This window comes from Perissodus microlepis, chromosome 1 (genome assembly GCF_051167445.1).
Source record: "Perissodus microlepis isolate ML-2025 ecotype Zambia chromosome 1, ASM5116744v1, whole genome shotgun sequence".
In the NCBI taxonomy this organism is placed as follows: domain Eukaryota; kingdom Metazoa; phylum Chordata; class Actinopteri; order Cichliformes; family Cichlidae; genus Perissodus; species Perissodus microlepis.
The window spans coordinates 7,668,039-7,692,444 of NC_140461.1; the positions used below are offsets into that span (position 1 = coordinate 7,668,039).

Below are 24,406 nucleotides of genomic sequence, written 5' to 3' on the forward strand. Positions count from 1 at the left end.
TCTAGTTCTGGAAATAATACAAGCAGCTGTATTTTGAACCAACTGCAGTTTATGGAGGGATTTATGAGGTAAACCATAGAGAAGAGAATTACAGATGAGATGTGACAAGAGCATTGACAAGTATGGCGGTACTGTGTGGTGTGAGTGAGGGACGAAGACTGTTAATATTATGGAGATGAAAGTAGGAAGACCGAGTGATATTATTTATATGTGCTGTGAAGGACAGAGTGCTATCGAGGATGACACCAAGACTCTTAACCTGAGGGGAGGGTGTGACAACAGAGTTATCAATGGATAACGAAAGACTGGTTGGAACTGTAGTCAGTTTTGATCTGGTGCCTATTAAAATGAATTCTGTTTTATTGCCATTAAGTTTAAGAAAGTTGTGAGTAAACCAGACCTTGATTTCACTTAAACAGTCAGAAATGGATGTGGGTGGGAGAGTAGCTGTGGGTTTGGAGGATAGGTAGAGCTGGGTGTCATCTGCGTAGCAGTGAAACTGGATGTTACGCTTCCTAAAAATATTACCTAGGGGTAGGAGATAGATGATAAAAAGTAAAGGACCCAGGACAGAGCCTTGGGGTACACCGGAATTAACTGGAGTAGATACGAGGGTGGGATTAGGTAAATTTATTTTGCTTAACCTCTGGAAGGATTCAAGCATCAATGTTCATTTTAAACTAATGACGTTTCTCCTTTTTCTTTAGGAACCCTGTTCGCCCAGAAGTCTGGTGGGGCCCCGGGGCCATCTGTGTCTGCTGCTACTGCTACTGCTGTTTCAGCCTCCCCTGCTGGAACCAGCGCAAGCTTTGGTTTTTCTGCACCTCAGGCCCAGAGCCTCAGCCCCGCATCCTCCTCCTCCTCCAAGGGTCCCGGCTCGGCTGAGCCGACCCCCACCGGGTCACCCTAACTCAGGCTGCCCTTTTTACCTTCTCCCCAGGCCTCTGCTCCTGCAGGAGGCCCAGCATGAATATACAGTACAATAAGAAACCGAAAAGAAACTGTTGCACAACAAATACCTCATCAACCTGTCTTGGCTGTCCAATCATGAACACAGAGCCTGAAAATTTAATGATATATCCAAAATAAATTGCTATGCATTTTATTTTGATCTAACACACACACACACACACACACACACACACACACACACACACACACACACACACACACACACACGCACGCACGCACATACACACAGGAACACAACACTACAACCACATCATGCACAGACACACATCACATATATATACTTGTTAATCCTAATCGACATGCTAAACACAATCAGCTCAGCCAAAACCCACTGACAGGTGTAGTCACAACCGAACTTGAAAAGTTTTATCTTAGAACATTTTGTTTGTTTGTTGCCATTTTGTTGTCTTTTTTGATTTTGTGTTTTAGAATGATTTTTTTTTTTTTCTCCTTTTACATACCTCAAATCAAATAACCTGCAGTGGTGTCTTTACCTCAGGAGCTGTAGTATATTTAACCTGAATCAACTTTATTTTTATATTCTTTTTGACCTAGTTGCAATCAGGGGAAGTTGGGTAACTGTCACCAGTGGAAACCTGTGTACAGAGCACCCCCCCTCACAGTGATGGGCCTCCAACTGGGGCTGCTCAGGTGTCTTCAACGTGCTGTGGCGTCAAACTGGTGATGATCTGATACTGTAGATCAGCAGATTAAATACCTCATTTCATCCTTTCAGCTGCCCTCAGTTGAGCTCTTGAGAAGTCCATTAGAAAGGTTGCAAAGCTAAAGTTTAAGTAGTTTCAGCTCCACGTGCGCGCACAAAGTTGGGTTAACAGCAACAGGCCCGTTAGAGCCTGAGCTTTGTGTTTCACCCATAGCGGTACAGAGAGGTAATACTGAGGCATTCCTAGCTCCTGCAGACCAGATTTGAGTTTGTTGTTCCCCTATTTTTATTTTTTTGTGTGCATCCTTCCTCCAGCTGCAGCCACAGAGCTGAATGTCGAGTTGGGTGGCATCGTCATCTCTGACCACACATTGGCCTCTCTGCTTTGGGGAGGGGGGGCGGCGTCTCTCTCAGGAAAAGCAATGTGACAACTGCAAGGAATCACTGTCAGTTTAAAAAGACACAAAAAAAGAGGATTAATACGTGAAGAATGCACAAGCCTATGTGACTGTTTCAAAAATACCTCATCAGACTCTCTGAAAAGGAGAGTAACACTACATACCTCAAAAGGCTGTGAAGCCATCGAGACTTGACGCCCCGAATCCTACGTGAACTGAAACTGTTATGGACGTGCTGTCACACTGCTGGTGGTTTTTGGGGACAAAGAAGTGGGATGGGCTTGATATATTTCTCCTGTATTTACTTGTAGAACGTGTTTCATGCTTGCTTCTTCTTTGTTTTTTGTTTTTTTTCCCCCCCTTTTTAGGTTCATCAGGTTGTCTGAGAAGAATGATATATCTGAGGTGCTTTTTCAGCAGAGAGGAACAGACAAGTTATTTTTTCATTGACACGTTGATTTTCTTTCTTAAAAAACAAAACAAAAAAAAAACAATGGTGTTTCCATAGGGGTAAGAAAACAACCTTAAGTTTGACTGTGTATGTTGAAATTGCATCTTTTTTGTGACAATGGCAAAATCGTGATATGCATTTGAACAATCATGTGACCAGTGTTTTTCTTTTTTTTACACCTCCATCCTCTGGTTATTGCACAGCTACATACCAAAGACTAGCACAGTCAGTCCTTATGAACGCTTTGTACAATCCTGCTAACAGGATGCTGATGCATAGCAAGCAGGTCTCTGTTGGACTGCAAAAGGTGTCTCTTTCAGACTCTTTTAAACTGACTGTGAGGGGTTTTTTTCACAATTAGTTAGTGGAAAGTGCATTTAAAACTGTAAAGACTGAAAACCCAATTACATGACTTGTACAGGTGGGCATATTCGACCCTTTTAACAGATTTCATTATTTAAAATTGAAGGCCGGATACAGTGGCCTAGTTTGTTTAACCTGTTTGCGCAGTCCCTCACAGTCAATGTGGACAGTAGCCCGCATTTTCTTTTATCAATTTACCCCAGGCACAGCTTGATTATGATGAACATGTTATTGTAGGATGCTTTTCTCCCTTTAAAGATTTTTTTAAAAGCATTGAAACCCCACAAAAGAACAACATTTTCTAGCTTTACTTGTGTTGAATGTAAGGCATTTTAACTGTTTAGACCTTTTTACGCCTAGTGTGGTCTGAGGTGGGCAGCCTTGTTGCTTTTCTTAGATTGTATTTTAGCAATTATGTGTCAGGTTTTGCAGTGCAGATCGCAGGTCAGGGTTTAAGAACCTTTGAGAACTGCGCTGTTATTCTGTCAGTATAGCCTTCGCAACCTTGCATGACACATAACTGTATTTTATAAAAGGTGAGGAGTATAGATGCTGCCTTAAAATTAGTTGCTGGTGAGATGCGGTCCATGCAGGCTTCCCTATGAAAGTTTTTCTCTTCAGGCTTAATCCTTTTGCTTGCCCCCCCCCCTTTTTTTTTTTTTTTTTTTTTTTAAATCACACGTTAGACACAAGTTATCCCTCAGTTTCTTGTGTTATCAAGTGAGTTTTGATATTTATTTGTTTTTTTCCCTTTTCCTGGTGGACCTTGCTTTTAGTAACAATCTTCATTATTTAGGCTGCCACTAAAATATTTTCTGTTTTCCAAGTCCATTCTTTCTGTTTCTTGTGCTCATTCTAAGCAATGACTGTTTGATGATGTAGCTTCACTGCCTTTGTACATTAGTGTGTTTGTGTGTGTGTGCAAGCAGGTGCAGTATATTGAGTAAGTAATAACATTAAAGGCACTGCAGGTGGCGCCACTGGTGAATTATTTTTTTTAATGCTGAATGAGGAGGTGAAAAATGACTTTTAAGAAATATTTAAGTAGATAAGGTTTATCCACATTTTTCTGCTATATACTCGTACAGTTCTGGTTTGTCCCGAGGTTGAAGGGCATTTTTTGGTGGTTCCTCATAGACTGACTAAAGGGTCACTTTTCTTCCTCAGTGTTTGCTTCAACCCAGCAACCACTCTGGTCACTGTCTTTCAAGGCTCCTGTCACTTGTCACTTGTATGGATAGGTGCATTATGTATAATGTGTTGTGCCTGTATACCTGCATCCATGTGTGGAGTGTGAGTAAGTGTGTGTGCCCCCCCTCCACTTCTTCATACCACATTACCTCAGGGCAGGGAGCTGCATTCAGTGTTGCATACCATGTTGAAGCTGCATTGAGGGATAAATGCTGATAGAAGCTGCGGTCACTTCGCAGAATGCTACTTTGGATTTGGTGTCTTTTCTTTTTCTTTTTGTCGTCAATAACTGCATTATGGCAAGGTCTCGTTACTCAGGAAGCTGTGAAGTTGGAAGTATGCGGAACCTTTTGATTTTGGAGTCAGTTCAATTTTAAATTGTTTAAAAACTAACCTGATCTGTGTACAAACAGGTGCATATGCAAGTGGTTATTGAATACCTCATTTATCAATTTTATGTTGTTTTTGGCTTGTACAATGCTCCGTATATTAATTCAACTGTGGGGTTTGTGCATATTTTTGTACTGTTATTATTATTATGGACATGATAATAATGATATTACTGATATTATAGTTTTCTCTTTGATTAAAGCAAACAAAAAATAGGACAAAACATGAATGCTTGTAAAAACTGGTTTGTGCTGATTGTATTTATGAGGAGCACTTTTCTAAAGTGGTTTTCACACATTCAGTTTTGTTCATATCAGTTAATATAAAGATATGGTTCTCAGGGCTTTTAACTTGTATGTCATGATAAAGTTTTACTTTATATCCTATGTCCCTGTGTGTTGGTTAGTTGCTTTCTTTCCCCCTTTTTCATCTGAGATCACCATATAGGAACACACTAACATGCAATCAACACTCTTGGGGGGCTTATTGTACATTTTTGCCTTGAAGCTTAAATATTGAAAAGCATTTTTACAATCCTTCAAGTTAATTTACAGTAAAGCTAACTTTCTCTTCGTAAACAGTCCTTATTAGGTTCAGTCATTTCAATACCAATACCAAGAAGTACAGTATTGTGCAAAAGTGTTGAGTCACCCTTTGTTTCTTTATACTTTGCTTCACTAAATGGCTAGGGTGTCTTCTTTGTTGTTCTTGTTTTCTTAGGTGATCTTCAAGATTTTGAAAGACAACAGGTCATGTGGAATCAAGAATATGCAAATGTAAAATTTTTGATTTGAACTGTAAAACACATTGGAGGCCGTGTCATGGCTTGGGCCTGCATTTGAGCCAGTGGCAGTAGGGATGTAAAAGTAAAAGCAGGCTTTTGCCTCACTATTATTCAGGTACTGTGTGATCTTGACAGCAAATGGAATAAAAGTCAGCAGGCCTCCAAAAACGAGCGTTGAATGTCCTTCGAGAAGCCTGGAGAACATTTCTGAAGACAACTTAAACAAATTATACAAAGGCTTGCTTGAGAGAGTTCAGACTATTTGGAAGAATTAATGTATGTAGTAATATCAAATATAGAATTCTACACACTCTGTTTTATGTCTTATATATTGTATTTTCATATATGCTTACACATTTAAATAAATAGCTGCACCTATTGTATTTCCTCTTTTTACTAGCAAAATATAAATAAATGTGAGGTGGCTCAAGGTTTTTGCACAGTACTATGTCTCAAGACTGGTTTAGCAGTGTGAGTTGTTATTGGTTTCTCAAGGGACTCTGAAGCCACACCACTTGCAAACCAGCAAGTTCCTGGAACATTGTGTTCAGGAAATAATGTAATACAAGCAGTAACAATTCTTATCTTTCCATCAGCCCAGTGTGTTTCATAGACTTAAAAAAAAAAACACAAAACAAGTTTATTGATTATTAACAAGCAAACATGAATTTGTATTTTGAGTTGATGAACGTGGAGCTGTGGGAGCTGAGAAGGTGACGTTATGTAGGTGGAGCCGCAATGAAGGAGGACCCGGTTATCTCAGAGCTCTCATGTTAATATCTGACAGATGCTCAGCCAGATCGTTCCTATTGATGGCCCTTTAAAATCTCTGTGGTGATGTTCACAGCATGCTGGGGATGATGCTGCACCATCAGATCCACAGTTTGGGGGCAGTCTGCCCCCAAACTGTGTCTCCAGTCTTGAAGTTCTTAAACTCTTCCTGAGTCAATTTATTCAGCCCTTCAAAAGCAGCACTTTGATCTGTGTGGTTTCTTTTTTTTTATATACTTTTACACCTTATAGTATGTGTCATAGACTGATATAAATAGTCAATGGTGCATACATATGGAGATGTGAAAAGTGTTTACCACTTTCATGGTTTCTTCTTTTTTCTTTTTGCATGTTTGTCACATTTCAGATCCCCATGTCATTACTTGAAATGGCCTAGTCGAAGTCCTGACCTGAAGCTGATTGAGATGCTGTGGTATGACCTTAAAAAGGCAGTTCACACTTTAAAACCCTCTATTGTGGCTGGATTATAACAATTCTGCAAAGATGAGTGGTCTAAAGTTCTTCCACAGCGCTGTAAAAGACTCATTGCCAGTAATCACAAACACTTGATTGCAGCCGTTGCTGCTAAGGGTGGCCCAACCAGTTATTAGATTTAGGAAGCAACCACTTTTTCACACAGAGCCATGTAGGTTTGAAATTTCATGTCCTTCCCCTTAATAATAAACACTTTCATTTAGAAACTGCATTTCATGTTAACTTGTGTAAACTCTTGTATATTTGTGTGACAAACATACAAAAAAATCAGGAAGGAGGTAAACACTTTTTCACACCACTATACAGAAACATATGAACATATTTTTCAGGGCTGAAAAGCAGAAAAAAACCCTTAATTATTAGTAATGCCCAGAACGAAGGAGTGACTCCTATGGTTGCAAAAAAAAGTGGTTCTATAGTAATCTTAAACATGTCCACAGCTCTGTTGATTTTACTGATTACGGTCCTAATGACTTTGTCTCCATCTCTAGTCTTAAGCCTTATTAAATATATCATGATGCTCACTGTTACAGCATGGTAGGGGAAAACAGAGCACAACACAAATGTGGCCCCCTGCACCTTTGCACCCACAGAAGGACCAGTGTGACCACAAAATTTGCTGTCTGGACAGCTGTTTTATTTGTCTTTTTCACACAGAACAATATTAGCATGGGTGCAGCTAAAACAACAAGCAATATATATATTTAAAAAAAAAAACAAACAACAACAACAATGCAACACAAAAAAATGAATTAACCTAGCACGTGGCAAGGCTGTTGAAAGAAAAAGACTACACCTACCAGGACTGCTGGTAAAAAAATATATTTTGAATATGTACAAAATTGCTGCCACTTTGCAAGTCAGAAAACACACACACCACTATAAACACATTCACACAGCACCCACTGGCTAGAAATCAGGAAGTAGAGGGAACTGGTCTTTTTTGGTCCTAATTTAAAATTAGCACTTCAGTCTCCAATCAATGTCCAGCTGCTAAATAGAGCTTGTGAAATCTAAAACATGGAACAGAATGAACAACCCCACATTGTACAAGGTAGAATAATATGGTATAATGATAATATTTTACAGTCACTTTGTTTATTATGATCGCCATTACTGCAACAGACTGACAACCTGTCCAGGGTGCACCCCATCTCTTACTGTTTTACAGCTGGGATAGGTTCCAGCCTCCTGTGACCCGGACCCCCATTCAGTGTCTGCAGAACAGGCTTCAGTACCCTATGATTGTATTCTCATTGGCTGGCATTTTTTTCTAGAGTAACTTTTTCCCAGTCAGAATGTCACGTTAAGTTTCACAGTGTCATAATGATGATATTGAAAACACTCGGGTGGAACATTCAATAACTGGTGTGTAGCATTACAATATGTACATTCAACTTTCGTATGCAACTTGTGGTATAAAAGTTAATTACTTATAAACTGTGTGTGTGTGCTTTTTCAATACAGGTATGTTTTAAGGAAGGTAAATATCACAGTTCCTCTGAGACTGAAACATGGAAATGATTCATGGTGGCAGCTATTCTCTTTTTAAAGATTTAGTCAGGTTTTGACGAACTAAACTCGGTATAAAAAAAGGAAGGAAGCTGTGGCATAAAAAAGAATTATCCTTATATGGAAAAACTATATACACTATATAAGATTTGCTTATGTATGTTTTTTTAAACGTACAGATCAGTTCAAAAGATCAAAATTCAAAAGTGAAATTCACTGGTACTGAATAGATTATGAAAGATTTGCATGAAAAAACACACACACACACACGCACAGACACAACCCTGTATTGCATTCACAACCTCCATCTACAAACAGCCCCACACATCCATCCACCCAGTGGTCAATTTCATTAAGGTTGGCATATTTAAAGGTAACAAGGCCGACCGAAGTGCAAGTTTAAAATAAGCAAAATAAAACCACTGATCAAAAAATAAATAAATACAAAAAAGATAAAAGCAAACAAATGAAATATAATTAACTACAAATAATTTATGGCCTGCGATTACTAAATGTGGAAAAGCTTGCTGTGTTGGGCCAAATTAGAAATCAGAAAGTGAGTATTTTGGTAATTTTGCAGCACAGCATGAATTTAATAACACACTGTATTCTCTCCTGTATTTTGCTAGGCGTCACAGAGCAAAATATCTAATAAAATTAATTTGGCATTTGTACTTTGAGTACAAAGTACAAATGCAGCTCAAGTATTTGGCAGTGCAGCAACTTATTTTCAATTTGAAACCTGAGGGACAAAAAAATGTGTTGATGCAGAAACAGCCTTCAACAATAGCTGCTATTAACAAAAGATGTGTGAATGTTAAAACTGACACAGGGTCTCAGTCTTGTGAAATCTAACGCTTGAGGTAGCAGACATGACAGGAATTTTTAAAGTGCGAAACATACATTCAGATAAAATTTCACATTACAGGAAACCAATGTAACATTCAGTGCTGTGAAAAAGTATTCACTTCCATATTTGTTACACTTAAATGTTTCAGATCATCAAACAAACTTTAGACAAATGTTCACTTAAATAGAGCCTGTCTGACAAAGAGAAGCAGCTAACAGATCTCAAAAAGAAACCCATCAGGCCACAATCTAAAGACACAGCTGAGAAACATCATAGTGGTGGGAAGTGTGATTGTCTGGGGACCTGGATGACTAGCCATAACAGAACCATGAATTCTGATTTCTACCAGAGGATCCTGAAGCAGAATGTAAGGCCATAAATTTGTAACCGGAAGCTCAAGTGCACTTGGGTTATGCAGCAGGAGAATGATCAGAAACACACTAGCAAATTCCTCTCTGATTGGCTCAAGGCCACTCCACAAAATAATGTGTCTGATTTAAAACAATTATGCAAAAAAGAATGGTCAAAAATGTCTCTACAGTGATGTGATTGCCAATTATTGCAATTACTTGATTTCAGTTCTTGCTGCAAAGGTTGGCAGAACCAGTTACTTTTTCACAAAAAACGTAAAAAAAAATCAGGAAGGGGCCAAATATTTTTTCACAGCATGTCAATAACAGTAAAGATTAGAAATAGAAAGTTTCATATTGCATCACGTACATGAATAAAAATGCTCTAAAACACTGGCAGTCTTTTCAAAACACATAAGGGCTTCTCGGCAATTTGTGAAGAAAGAGTTAAAAGAACGTTTACATTTTCATACAATTCATAAGGTCATTATTTGTTTAAAAAAACAACATATATTGCAGAGAGTTGATATTGCACTGGAAAAACCAAACAAAATAACGCGAATGGCTTGCATTACCCGTCTGAGCCACAGCTGTTACAGATGTTTACACAGATGTTGGAAGTGCAGTTAATTAATGGAAGGAAAGAAACAATAACTGTCACTGAAAAAACAGTAATTGTAACAAATTTAAGATTTTAGAATATCACAGATTCAGCCTCTAACTTACATCACTGAGGAACTAAAAGGACAAACTCTTAATCAGAGCCATCATTAGACAAACCCAGATCACTGGGCTTGTCTTTCGGCCCTCTGCCTTATTCGGCCACTGTTGTTTGTACAGCTGGGTCTTCGCGTCATTCTCCACCTGTAGTTCGTACTGTACCAGGACTTTACTGTAACCCATCTCCTGTGATATACATTTGTAAGTTCCCTTGCACTCACTGTCCATGTTGTCAATCAGATAAAGGCACTGCTCTTTCCCCGAGCTACAGGCTGTAGAGTTTTCATCGTGCTGCCAACTGTACTGAGCATGACGGGATGACACTGGGCATTGAAGGAAATACTTTGAGTAACGTGGGACTGGGACTGGGTCACCTTTATAATTTGATGCTGTGGAAACAACAGAAGAGGGACAATTTCAGTTCTGCTTTTCGTTTTGTCTGTTTATTTTTTAAACCAGTCAGATTTCAAATGCAGTGTAGTAAACCTAAATCAAACTGGTTTCCTTCCCTCAGGTGAATGTTCATATAAGGACCAAGGGCGATGTAGCTTTAAAGAAAACAACAGAGAAAATGCGGTTGTATATTTTAACAATCATTGTCTACATAGTGGAAAACTGACATTGTGTCTATTTATGCATTTGACTTTTCCACTGCAGTCAGCTAAACTAATAGAATAGATACAAAAGATATTACCTAATGGTGTGTAAGTGTTTCAGTTGTTAATTATAGAATATAAAGCATAAGAGAACTTCTCCTTTTAAAGCCTTCAAGTTAAAAGAGGAAGTTGATCAGCTATAAGGGTTGGAAGTATTTATAAAGAATAACAGAATAAAATAGAAGAACTATATCATATGCAAATAAACATAAAAGGATTACTATGAGATATTATAAATGTAAATTATTTAAATTTTAAAGGGTAAATGTTTGTAATGATGAAAGCACAAGTTGTGGAATAAAAACTTTTTTTAGTAACTCAGATAAACATGATCTTAAGATGTTGATAAGATTAAAACTGAAGCACATTTGACCACAGATGGCACCAATGATGAGTACGATTGCAGAAGCGTGTGGCATACAGATGCACAGCTATAAGAAGAAACAAATCTAGTTTTTGTTCCCCTTAACGTGTGACCTATATGGCGAGACAGGAAACTAAACTATGATGAATAAAGGTTATGCTGTCTGGGGTGCGTTTGAATCCCCCTTGCATATGGAGGAATACAATGTGCACACTCTCACCTACCAAGCTATTCAAATGAGTCTTATTCCCTGGTGGTAACTGGTTTCTGGTTCTGTCTTGAATTTGCAGTTTGCATCAATTTGCTGGAAAATTTGTGTGTTACATTACTTGCGTAGGTTTTCTGAAATATGTCACTCAAAAATGTGCTGTGAGTGTATTAATTTATCCTTTTAACATACATTTTGCCGTATTTGAAATGTTTGATATTAGTGTATAGACAGAGCTTGTGTTACTTGTGTTGCTGCTGTTGATTTTTTTTGTTTTTGCTTTGTATATGAGGAAACAGCGCCATGGGTTACTAACGGAAACCACAGAGGAAGCGAGAGCGGGGTCTTTATGCTCTTGCATATGCTCATGCATCTACACAGTATATTTTGCAAAGACTTTTCTAACTTTATAAGAGATCAGTTTCCTACCTATAATTGAATTATGTATAAATGTATTGTGATTTTTTCCATTCACTTATTTTGCTATTGTTTTGACTCTGCTAAAGTAGCTTTACACAATGCACACCAATATAAGATAAAAAAAATCCTTATTTTTCTTTCATGCTGTCCATTCTGCATTTAAACAATCCACATTTTAGCCATTTTCCCTCTAATGCCAGTCAACAGACTTTACTGCTCAACTGCATTGACTCAGCTCTTTGTGAGAGTTTGTCAAGTTAGTTAATAATTAACCACATTTAAAATACTTTTTTACATGTACGTTTGATAATTACTGTTATGACACCAGGCATTTCTTTATCAGTCAGTTTTATAATAGAGGAAGAGAAACTGAACTGAAGGGCTTCTTCATGATCTGGTATAAGTTAAATAAAGATTATTTTGAATGGCAAACCATTCAAATCTATTCAAGTGAACCAAAGACTGAAAATAGTAGGAAATTACGATCATGCAGTCTCCTGGGCTACAGCTAAAAAGGCCCTTTTACTCAATCTTAGATTTTTAGACTACTTAATAAAAAATAATACATTTATAATATATGATAAAGCCAATAGTGTCATTCTTAAATATCAGATAAATATATAAACAGTTAAAGGACAGTTAATGATAACACTAACAGGCCTCACAAACTGTGTTTAGTTTTTGTATTAGGTTTCTGAACTAGCATCACAAAAGATAAGAAAGGGAGACATTTGGGTAATTTTCAGCTAAGAAAGTACCAACTACCAGTGTATACAGCACTGTATTGTTTTGTGGTGCATCTAATAGCTCTTGTGTTCGGAATACAGGAAAATAAAATTCCAAATACCCCCAAAATATTTAAACAATTCCTTCTATGATTGTTCATAGACTATCGTTTGATCTTTGGGTTTTTCCTCTGCTATGCAGGGTCTTCACCTTAAAGTGTCCCAAGATTAGTTTTGTTGTGAATAGGCATTATGCAGTAAAGTAAAACTGAAATGAATTTAAATACCATTGCGCTCATTACAGATGGAAAGGTCCCCAGTGGCTGCATCATGCCAGCTCCCCCTGAAAAAGATAATGTATGAGTAAATTAGGCCGTATGGAATGATTATGTTTAACAATTGATTAAAAAAAATGATGTTACTGGAACCAGTGGAAAGTTTTGATCTGTGTATATTGTTTTCTAACTAAAACATCTTTGATTAGAAAAGAATTTTTGGTAGTGCGTAAGATAGTCAATACCAACTTCAGTATTTTTCATTCACACAACACTCTTTGACTGTACTGGGATATCGAAGCAAAAGGAAATCTAAACAGATCAAAAGAAAAAAAGTGGAATGATTCAATAACTGTAACATTACAACATATAGTACTGTCCCCACTCATAAATGTGCTGCAAGAGAGCTTCCACATCTACATGGTTTGGAGTTTTTAGGAGTTTTACTATTACTAATATTCTGAAATTTGTTATCCCTCTTAACTGTCAAGAAAAAGGGATTTCTCCCCATCTGTGGGCAACTTAGCCTGATCTCGATGCCATTTCCTCATATGTGGAGATTAATATGAAGTGAACCTTGACAAAATTTTATCAGAGAAAAAGATCCTTAGCGGTTAGTAATCTCCCACATAAAACGAAAAAATCATCTGCATGTGTGGAGCTGCAAAAACCCAGCTGTACTTTTGCTGCACTTTTGCATGCAGTGTGGTTGTGTTTGTAAGTTTGTTGGTTGAGGTTTGAGTAGCACTAATTTTACCTCACTAGACCCTGTTCTCTTTTCACTATAATGTTTCTTCCCATTTACAGTTAAAGGTGCCTTCCCTTTTAAGAGGTAAATTTCATCTTCAAGTCAAATTTCTGTGGAACAAAACTAGAATCACAAAGTGAGAATGAAAATACCAGTGCATTGATATAGTTCAATATAGTTCCTATAAAGGTATTTACAGAAATTAACAAATTGCCATGTGAGAAGAAAAATGTTGGGAAAGTTTAAGTGAACACATCTCTTTAGAATGAAAAAAATTCTCATGTCATTATCAGACTTATGTTGAAAAACGTAATTTCCTTGATAGTTTGCGCAGTATGCTTTTTTAAACCCGCATTTCCTGAAAGATAACAGCTGCTGAATGTGAAAAACAAAATCACACATTTTATTACAGCAACGCATTTCTAGGTGTACGAACCTAGTGGCATTTCTGAATTGCTGTGCTTAATAATAAGATTAACAATAGCATTACTTTCATTGAGCCATGCAAATGACACAGGATTACGCTCATGGATGGGCAGGGCCATGGACCACAGAGAAAAGGATTTGTTACCTCGATCAATGTGACAATGTTATTAGTTCATCTGTGGACTGATTTGCATGAAAAATGCATGACTAGAATGAGGCTTGGATCCAGGAATTTTTGGAAGGACTAACATTGCAAAACAGGGAAAAACGTGACATTTTGCATCATATCTTCACAAATGCATCTTAATCAAGTTGGAGAAAAAAAGGGGAAATTAGTGCACGCTGTCTTGATGTTCAAGAAAATGTCACGAACTAATATAGATATCCATCTGAATCCAGGTATTCAGTCCTTGCAAGGTGTGCAGGGAAATATTCTTGTTTTTTTCAGTCTGAGTCTGTGTGTGCACAGACAAGTCTGGAAAGTCACAACAGACTGGAGAGCCTGCAGGCATCTGGAGGGAATCTTGCAATCACCCACCAATGAAATATGCGTTACTCATACTAATGTAGACACATGCACACTGTAGACATGGAAACTCTGACATATTCTTAGAGCTCAGGTACTGTTTAGTTGCCAAAATCCTTATTGCATACATGTGACACAATATCCTGTACTCGACTAAAGCAAAATGTCTTGACACATGGCTGCATATAACTGATTTGTGGTCACTAGTCCAATTAAACTGCCTGGAGTTGGCTGTTATATTCTTTGTTGTTGTCTGTGAAGGTTCTCAGTCATCCAGGTCATTGTAGTCTAAGGAGCTTGGAAAGAAAAGCGTCTGGACTTCTTTACGTTGCTTGAACATGTTTCACCTCTCATCCGAGAAGCTTCTTCAGTTCTACGGTCAAATGGCGGAGAGTCCCAGATTTAAACCCTGTGGGAGTATCTCCCCAAGAGGGACAAAAGAACCCCCTAATGATAAAAAAAAGAGGCCATTTATGTCCACTGTGAGTGACCATCTTTGAAGAGAGGCGGTGGCTTACGACACCAACTGTCTGCCATCTATAATCCAGTTTTGAGATCCCTTCCCAGATGCCTTAACGCCTACTCACATCCTGGGCCATCTGACCTCAGGAAATCACAAGATAGGGTGGGGCATGTTTCACAATGAGCTCACCCGAAACCTTGGCTGATTGTGACCTACACCCGTTTTCACACATTGGCTCATGTGATTAGGTAGAGGATCTATAGGGGGTCCTTTTGTCCCTCTTGGGGAGATACTCCCACAGGGCTTAAATCTGTGACTCCACCATTTGACCCTAGAACTGAAGAAGCTTCTCGGATGAGAGGTGAAACGTCTTCAAGAAATTCCAGACACTTTTCTTTCCAAGCTCCTTAGACATTCTTTGTTGTTCTTCTATGTTTCTCTATGCTATCTCTAACTCTAGTAGTATCTAAGACTATACAATATAAAATGCATTGAGATCACCATCTTTTGTTAACTGGCACTATGTAAATGAGATTTGCTCAATTTAATGCACATTATCTTGTTTTGGTATATGTGCTCTTTAATCTATGAGTAATATACAAAATATACTCATGATTTTCTTGGTTATTTATGTTAATATTTTCCTTAGTTGAACAAAAGTCACCTGTTGGCTGATACCTGATCGGCACACAGTACACTAGCCTTTCATAAAGCAGTAGAGCTACAGTAGGACAAATTCACAAACGGCTCCAAGTGTCAATATGTGCTGAAATATTGTGACGACATGATTTACGGAACATTGTAATTCCTGAGTGTTGCTTCATCCTGGATTAAGTTTGCAGTGACTCATCTGTCGAGCTTTGTCAGGTGGCACAAGGCAAAAAGTACGCTAATGATGTTGCATAATCATTTATACTCTTCGGGGCGTGCGAGCATGACTTTGTAGTATCTGAATCAAACCTGTGTATGATTCAAAAGGTACACTAATGAGTGTTTAAATACTACGGAGCAATGTTTGTATAAATATGACCATGTTTTTACATGGTCATATTTGGTATTAGTAATGTTGGTATTAATAAACAGTCCTGATTCTGCTTTCATTGCCTTGTGACTGTTGACCATCAGCAGCAGTAGTAATGGGCAAAGAAACATACCAGCATAGGCAAAGAAAATTAAGGTGACTAAACATGAATATAAAAAATGAACATATTTCATATTTCTGTTTAGGGAAGGAAAAGCATTCAACACAACTGTGAAGCTGACTTGTTGTTCGCTTGGATGACTTACCTCAAATATGGTAAACACTTTTATTTTAATTTACTGTTGGAAACATTTAATGTGATTGTTGGCTGTGAAGAATTATTCTTCATATTTTATAGATACGAGTTCCATATAGCTCTGAGGTCTTACTTTGTGTCACGTATGCACTGGGTGCCATCCCAGCCACAGTAAGGATCTCTGGATAACATACAGTCCTGGCAGGTGTCTCCATACTGGGAACAGTCTGCTACATCAAGTTGGACCAGTTGACTTCCATTGTTCACATACAGCTTTTTCTGTAATGATGGACAAGTTTTCTTAATGTACTGGACTTGTAAAATTCATTGGAAAAAAAGATTGAAATGATTTCAAAGTTATTGATTAGATGCTACAGTAGATTCTTTAGGAGATAAAATTGTTAATTTTTCCCCTTTCGTCCACAAAAACCATTTATTCCATATGAGTAATCTTTGTGGTTTGATTGGGACATTGGTTACACAGTGATCATTGTTACTCACAAAGGTAGACTGAAGGATGATGCTGAGAACGTGTGCTTTTTGTTTGAATGGTTGATACTCAGCAATTACAAAGGTGTGACTTTCATTCTGCAGCACCTTATGAATCCCTCCATTATCTGTGGAAAGACACAATAGGGGTGAGGGGTGAGGGAGGAAATGACTAACAGTTAAAAACTGTCTAAACACTCTAACCAACCTCTGCCATCCCACTCACTCTCTGGATCTGTTACCTTATATGACACTACATTTTGTCTTCAGAACCTGTATAAACTCATCAAATAAATTTGTTAACCAGTGACTAACTGTGATCTCAGCACCACACACATCACAAGTCCAATCCACTCTGTATAGTAGCCTGTGGGGTAGTCTTTCAACAGTCACATCTAACTCATCACATACTTTAATACTCTTCTGATCATATTTAGAAAAGGCTGACTTAGTAGTCACGGAGGTCAAAGTAAAAACAGCGTGCATTGACTCAACATGTTATTTTAAGGGGAACTAGAGTAAAAGGAAAACCAAAAGTGTCACGGCCAGCGGGGGCAGACCGTGTGGAGAGTGTGTATGGTGGACCCAGGCGCGAACACAGGCGAGGAGACGGGAGTGAACTTAAACTGGAAGTGAGCCTTTATTTGGGCTGATGCAGAAGGGAGTAGACAAAACATAACAGGGACAGAGACTGCAACTAACCAAAAACCTAAACTGGAAAAACACTAACCTGACTGAAAGGAATAACTATGATCACTGTGAACAGAATGCTGTGCAGATGCATGGAAACTGTGAACCAAATGGCGCGACGAAACAGACATGAACATGACCTGCACAGAACCTCATCGTGCGGCTGCATGAAAAACAACATAAACCAAATGGCAAACATGAACTGCACAGAATCCTGAAAAACACTTAACTTGACCAAAGGGGAGGTACACAGACGACACGACAACAAACAAAGGAAGACTGAGGACTTAAATACACACATGAGGTGATCAGGGGAAGTGGAGACACATGAGAACACAGCTGACTCGAATGAAACATAATGACAATACAGAGGAGAGTAACACTAACTACAATGAACAAAGAACACCAGACTCTTACAAAATAAAACAGGAAACACGGAGACATAGACATGGAGATAAAACATGACATGAACTTAACCGCATAGACATGAAATGTAGACGCAGGAACCAGGGAGACTGAGTACAGGCGGAGATGACAGAAATAACTAAGAAATAAGGTCTGAACAGCAACCTAGAATTTAACTAGATTGAAAATGAATACAAAAAATACATAAAACTCAAACACTGGGTCACACGACCCAGTACCGTGACAAAAAGCCTGTTATGTCAACATAAAAAAGGAAAAAAAAGAAAAAAGAGGACGTTTATATCTGGGAGTTTTATATTACATTCAGATTGTGCCACACCTGTTCTTCTACTTGTCACCTTTGTGTGAAGACCCCAGCAGGTGTGATCATACAGGAAACTTTCGGTTTCTGGTTTTGCAGGTTACACCACCCACCTACGTTTGCCCTTTAGTAAATAATTCCTCTTCATTACAACCCAGTCCCACTCAGTCTGTTCCGATGTGTGCCTTATTTTACTAGACATATACTAGTAATGACTACTTTAATATTATGTCCTGTTTCTACTCACCTTCCAGTGTAGACAAACACACAGAATATTCTTCTTAACATTTAGTAATTTATCATTTAGATTTTTTTTTTTTACTCACTTAAAGATAGGAAGATGACGTTCTGATTAATACTTCTGCTGTTTGGTTTACTGTCAACTTGGATGTGGGTATAGTTGTGATGATTAAAGAAAAGAAGGCCAGGGTTGCCGACAGGATGAACCAACTGCTCCATCTCTGAAGTCTTGTCAATGTTCTTCAGGGTGTCCACTGAAAGCTTGGAGCTATCAGGAGCGCACTGAAGGGAAAAAAAAGTGCTCTATTTAATAGAGCTTCATACCAGGTGTGGCCCCATTTACCCCTTGAAGATGTCAAGCCTTTTGTTTTCTCTTGCTGCATATGAAAACTTTACTCTGATAATGCTGTCAGATTAACCATTTAAAATTCAAAAGCTGTTATAGGATCAGTGAATTAGGAGAAAATCATGTCTCTAATTTTCAAGTTACTTGTTTTAAACATGTTTAATCCACTTGATTTATTTGGCATTTTAATGAGGCCTGTGTTTACCAAAAGATATAGCTAAAAAGATCAGGCCACTTTGTGCTTTTAAGTATAATTACGCAGTTGGTTTGAAAGATATCAGCCATAAAATACATGAATCTTTGTGTAGTGGCACTGTTTGTTACACTTTTCTCTTCAGACCAGTTTAAATGTCTCATACCGTCCTTGGTCTGTCCATTTGGTCTTTTGTGTTGCCATTGAAAGGAGAGTTTTTGAAGATTTTGTTGATGTCTTCAATCGTGTAGACACAGACAGCACTCATCCCCCTGCAGGGAGACACATAGTCAGGCAGGTTTGTCTGACACATTTAAAGCAAAATGGCTGAAAAAACAAAAACAGCTGACCATACAGACTGAAAAAAAGGGAAAAATAAACAGAACATGGCTTAAAACTACAGAGGACATAAAGTGTCACCTGACCAAATAAATCTAAGTTAAATCATAAAAGCACTATGAAGATGGCATTTTTTTCTATTACAATTTTCCCAAGTTCCTGTGTTTTACTTCTGTGTAAAAATTCCAAATCAAGCAGCCAAATCATTCTGGTTTAAACCTTTGGTTACTGTGACTTTATCCATGTGATGTTAAACCAGTCATGATCATATTTTGAAAAACAGCACATGACTCAGTTACATAAACACTGAGTCATAAAAACAGACAATAACTGTATTATAACTATTATTTTATGTTAAATCAAATGTAGAAATGTGAATAATATTACCATAATAATGACATATATTAACTATGATAGAGTAGAAGCATCAAAATCAATGATAATAGTCCTACCATTCATTTCTAAAGAGTGCATAGATCTTTGTATCCTGCCATCGATCTGCATCCACAGTGGAAACATCCACCAGCTCAGAGAAATGCTGTTTTCTCTCCTGATCTCCACAGAAGAGCCTGGCATTCATCTGGGATGTCCAAGTAAACTGCAAGTTGTTCTTAGGACCACCAACATCTGTCTAGAAGCAATGGACAGTCAATCTATCATTATGCATTTATGTTTATTTATTTATTTTTTATTGTTGGTGGCACTTAATACAAATTTTCTAACTATTTTGGTCTTACCATGCAAACCTGGGTCACAAAGGGGAGCCACATTTCACTGAACAGTCCAGTGTCTTTGGTTTTCTCCCTATAGAAGCCATAAACTCTGTTCTGGGAGGGATCCTCTTCACGTTTGCTGAGCACCAATCCTACATAATGCTGCTCTAAACATTGAAAGAGAAATATTTATTTGAATCCAAACATTTATAGTGATGTGATTTCACTAAATAAGGTCTCTCTGGCTCTAACTTTATGAAAATACCTTTATCGTGGTTCTTTGGCCGCACTCTTGCTTTACCAAATTTGTGAATACCAACAGATTTATCAGATCCAGAGCGTGTTATGTAGAGATCTGTACTTTGTTTAGATTCTGGAACAAACAGTGGCAAATTGACGTTTTATAGGGATGTACAAACAGGGAGAAACTAGTTCAATATTATATTAATAGGGAGAAGAAGCAACCTTTAAAAGGGACTGATTTAAATAAAAGATGTTAGTAGTTTTGACAAAAGTACAGACGTTCTCTAAACACACAAGAAGGATTAAAATTACAGACTCATAGAAAAAGTTCAAAGGCATCTTGTGTGTAAAAAACTCACCTGCAAGGGCCGACAGGTCACCCTCCTTTATGTTAAATGAGCTTATATCTTTTATTAAACTCTCCTTGCATATCGGTGACTGCTCTGCCAAATTCTATTAAAAAGAAAGAACAGTTTATCTTAATGTATCCCAACTAATGTACATCACAGATGATAAACATGTATAGCCAACACCCAGTATCTAACAGATAGTTCAAAAAATTATAAAGCAAAAACAAATATGGCTAAACAGGAAGTGCTGGGATGTATTTGCTTTGTTTGCAGAAGAGGGTTGTTTCAATTAAACCAAAGTAGAAGTAGCTTCGCTTAGTATCAACCCTGAGCAGAAACAACACAACTACCAGTTCCCAGTATTATATCAGTTCTCTGTCACAGTACTCTGTCCTACCGAGTTACAGCAAACTGTTTCATCGTCAGTGGTTCCACACGCAAACAACTGATTAGCATCTCCCATAAGGTGGGCCAAAGTGATGTTATAGCTGCAATCCTAAATAACAAGATGAAAATTGTTTGTTAGATTTCTTGAGTGTTCAAACAATACAATTTAACAAACTACTTAATTTTGCTCTGTTTATCTGTTCACTGCTTACACTGTTGCAATTCTCCAACCGCATACGTCTTTGATTCTGTGGAAATACATAATGCATGACTATTACTTTCCCATGATATTAATATGAAGATCCATTTATTTCAGAGCATTCAATACATTAATTTAGTGTGATTATACAGCTATGCTCTACCTTGTTCTGGTTTTTAATGTAGGTATTTAGGTATGTTTTTCCAACAGCTAAGACAGTGTCCGGCTGCTCTTCTAGAAGAATCCGCACAGGTGGATCATGAGGAAGATCTAACCTATTCATTGCAGCTTCTAGAATTAAGAATAAAAAACAAACAAACATATATTAAAGGATAAACACAGCCAATGATGTAAAATTGCCAAGCACAGCACAAGGACAAAATGTTACTGTACACATGTTTATACATGAATGACCTGTTCTCAGTCCGTCTGGTCCTGCCTGGAACATCTCCCAATATCTATAGCATGTACCACAATGAGGCTCAACAGTTAACCCATTTATGTAGTATAGTGCTGCCACTAAAGTCATATATTTTTTGTTTTTAATTATTTTTTCCCCGTCATCCTGAGAATGAATCCTAAACACTTTGGGGATCCATTTTTGTTACTTTGTTACGCCCTCACCCACATTACAGAAATCAGAATGTGAGAGTTTTAGGTTTTTACTGTAATAAACTTGCTAATATGAGCTTTTAGTTATAAATATTAAGTTTATTCTGTGTTTAAAGGTGAAGGTTTTCTTTTTGTTTCAAACTATTACTTTTGTAATCTGAGAAGAAAAGTACACATCAGCAGATGTTAGTGCTTACTGAAAGTACAGGGCGTTGACCTGATGTTAATCAACTGAATGAAGCAATTTTTTGGTTTGCACACTTTTACTGTGAAAGTCAGTGTGCTTTATAAGCTAAATTACTTCTTCTAACTGCAGCAATGACAGGGCTTTCTGAAAAATGTAATCAAAAGAGCAATGGTCTCATATGAAATAAAATGATATAAATGTTAATATTATATAATATATTAATTAGCTAAACCCAGTATGAACTCTATCAAACCCCTGAAACTGGAGAAGCTAAATGGAATTCAGTGTAAGTGTCAAAACGTGGTGAAAAAGTCAATAATTAAACTTCCACTAATTGAAACCCTAACATCTTTATTCTTTTACATGCCTTCCTTTGTACATAGAACCTTTTAAACATTTCTTTAAATGGATGCAACTCTTTATTTCATGGGACACTTGACCAGGAAACAATGTTATGAAAATATAAATTAAAGCAACAACACATAAATATAGGAAATTAGAACAAACAAAGAACATTATCAAAGTCCAGCTTAGTAACACAATTTGCACTCTGCAGCTACAGAATTCTTTATAAGTGCTTTGGGCTCTAACACACTTGTCCCATGAACTGGAAGCAAATAAGACTTTAATGTCCGACCAAGTTGTAGAATTTGGGCACCCAGCATAAGCAGCTGCACATAAGTGATAGCAACTTACATAGATAAGAAGGAAATTTATCAACATGGCTTTGGCTTTCTTACCACGATTGAGCAACTTCGTGGTATACAATGATGTCTGCATTCCTCAAGTTTGACTCAGAAGAGCCTAAAACATCTGTGTAAAGATTCTCTTTACATGTTAACATAGCATTCCAGGTGTTATTTGCAAGTATAGAAGAAAAAACTAAAGAAAAGGGGGCCTAAAACTGAACAGCGTAGGAGTCTTTCTGAAAAAAACAGGAAACTTAACGTCTGTCCATCCAAAGCCACGTGTAGACCCTTTTTAGGGGTGCACAACCACCCCCAAATTTCATCATAGCATCCCTAAAGATAACTTTGGCAAAGGTAGTAATAATAATGCAGTTTTAGTATTATATTCTGACATTGTATTCTAATGTTATGTTAACAGTGTGCCTTATCATTAATAAATAAGACTTTTGTTGCAACAGCTGGAGAGACGAACATGAAGATATTTCATGACAAGTATCAGTGTTGGAGACTTAAAACACACTTTACCTGAAACATCCCAAAGGTGCAAACTATTCTCATAATACGGAGACATTGCTGGGGGCGCTGTCATCAAGTGATTGCTTATGTAGCCCCCCAATAATGTAAAAATATACATTTATATGCATTTTTTTCTATATAGCGTCAGAGATTATTAGGCAATGATGATCTTCTGAGCCATATGTATGGTGGACACACACTTTAACGGGATTGAATAATACCTACTGTACGTTTGAAAGAAATGCGTCGTGTTTTTGTCCTGAATCACAATGATTCACATTGATTATAGTCATAGACTATAGACTTTAATAGACGTAAAGTATGCAAGGAAGTCACTTAAGACGATTAAGAAGATTTTCCCGATTTGGGCTTTATGACTCATGTTTACACTATTTTTTATCTTAGTTAAAAAGAGGAAAAAAAAAACAACATTTCCTACCTTTCTCTGTGAATATCATCCTCGGAGAACGATCGTTTCCCACAGCCAGACAACAGATGTGTAAAAAAAATAGACATGCCACTAATGAGAACCTCATCTTCCAGATCTCCAGGCACGATATTATAAGATGGAGTTCAGAAAATTATTTTCCCAATTACTTGTTCCTGATCTCGATAGAAAATAGCATTGAAAGAGAAATGTTTTCAGGTCTAGAGGTACTACACAGCTGCACCGCCCACATATGAGAAAGCCACGTAATATTTTTTTTTTTATATATATCACGCCTACGGCTACATTTTATGGTCTCATGACGTTTCGAGAGGGCGCAAAGTCACAACAAGTCGTACCTTTTTCTAAGCACGTAAACAGGGAAGAGCAGAAAATGTGACCATCTTTAAAAAATTAAACAAAAGAGGAAATGTTTGAAGAGTCCACCTTTCTCCTTTGTATAGTCCAGCTCTTCCTGGTGACACTCTTTTGCGTGATGTACTGAGATTAATTTCTGCGTCACAGTTAGTATGAATGAGAAAAGTAAACACACCGTATCCGTATTTGCTTTTCCTGCCATATCCATTTTGGGACTTGTGTCAAGCTAGACTCCAGTTTTTTTGGGGAAGGAGCGAGATGGAACGAGGCACGGCTGGGTCCTGTACTACCTGGGTGGGTGCGGTCAAAAAGACAACGAAGTTCGTTTTTTACTCTTTTTTTGTGTGTTTATGTATGTCAAGAGTGAATTTGATGTTTCTAAGAGTGAGCTTCGAACTTAAAATAAATAGTCCGGCTGCAAAACGTGAAAATACTAAAGTCTGAGAATGCACATGTGATGACTGATAAACATTAAAGTGAAATCTTAACAAAAGGATGCATGAATGTGACAGGTGAGACCTGGGTCTGGGAACCGCCCCTGGTAGGCGGGGCTGGGTTTTTCCTTTTATGAGCACAGGTACAGGTAGAAAACTTGTAGTGGACTCCGCCACCTCTTAGTGAAGGGGTAAATAAGCAGTGAAGTAAGGAATGCGTTACCATATTGGAAAGCCAGTCTGATTAG

The 24,406-nt window shown here is 37.7% G+C and overlaps 2 protein-coding genes across 3 annotated transcripts in view; one reads left to right on the plus strand and one right to left on the minus strand.

The window, feature by feature from the left end:
• LOC146393249 (AT-rich interactive domain-containing protein 3B) overlaps window positions 1–6,014 on the plus strand; it is a 59,515-nt gene extending 53,501 nt beyond the window's left edge. The window contains exon 9 of the mRNA XM_084928557.1: window positions 708–6,014. Within this exon, the coding sequence (XP_084784683.1) occupies window positions 708–910 (203 nt within the window). The 3' untranslated portion in view covers window positions 911–6,014. The remainder of the gene's footprint in view (window positions 1–707) is intronic.
• LOC146393250 (semaphorin-7A-like) lies at window positions 5,829–24,249 on the minus strand. Of its 2 annotated transcripts, XM_084928511.1 has the most exons (14): window positions 23,359–24,248; window positions 21,079–21,206; window positions 20,929–20,964; window positions 20,727–20,825; window positions 20,339–20,432; window positions 20,002–20,109; window positions 19,761–19,903; window positions 19,476–19,654; window positions 18,851–18,956; window positions 18,232–18,427; window positions 16,501–16,616; window positions 16,133–16,278; window positions 12,572–12,627; window positions 5,829–10,300 (listed from the first exon to the last, which is right to left on the minus strand). In XM_084928511.1, the coding sequence occupies exons 1-14, from the start codon at window positions 23,453–23,455 to the stop codon at window positions 9,930–9,932; spliced, it is 1,875 nt and encodes a 624-aa protein (XP_084784637.1). In that variant the 5' UTR covers window positions 23,456–24,248; the 3' UTR covers window positions 5,829–9,929. The 2 variants fall into 2 exon arrangements, with proteins under 2 accessions (XP_084784637.1, XP_084784647.1); XM_084928521.1 differs by lacking the exon at window positions 20,002–20,109 and having other exon boundaries at window positions 23,359–24,249.
• Window positions 24,250–24,406: the final 157 nt, after the last annotated feature.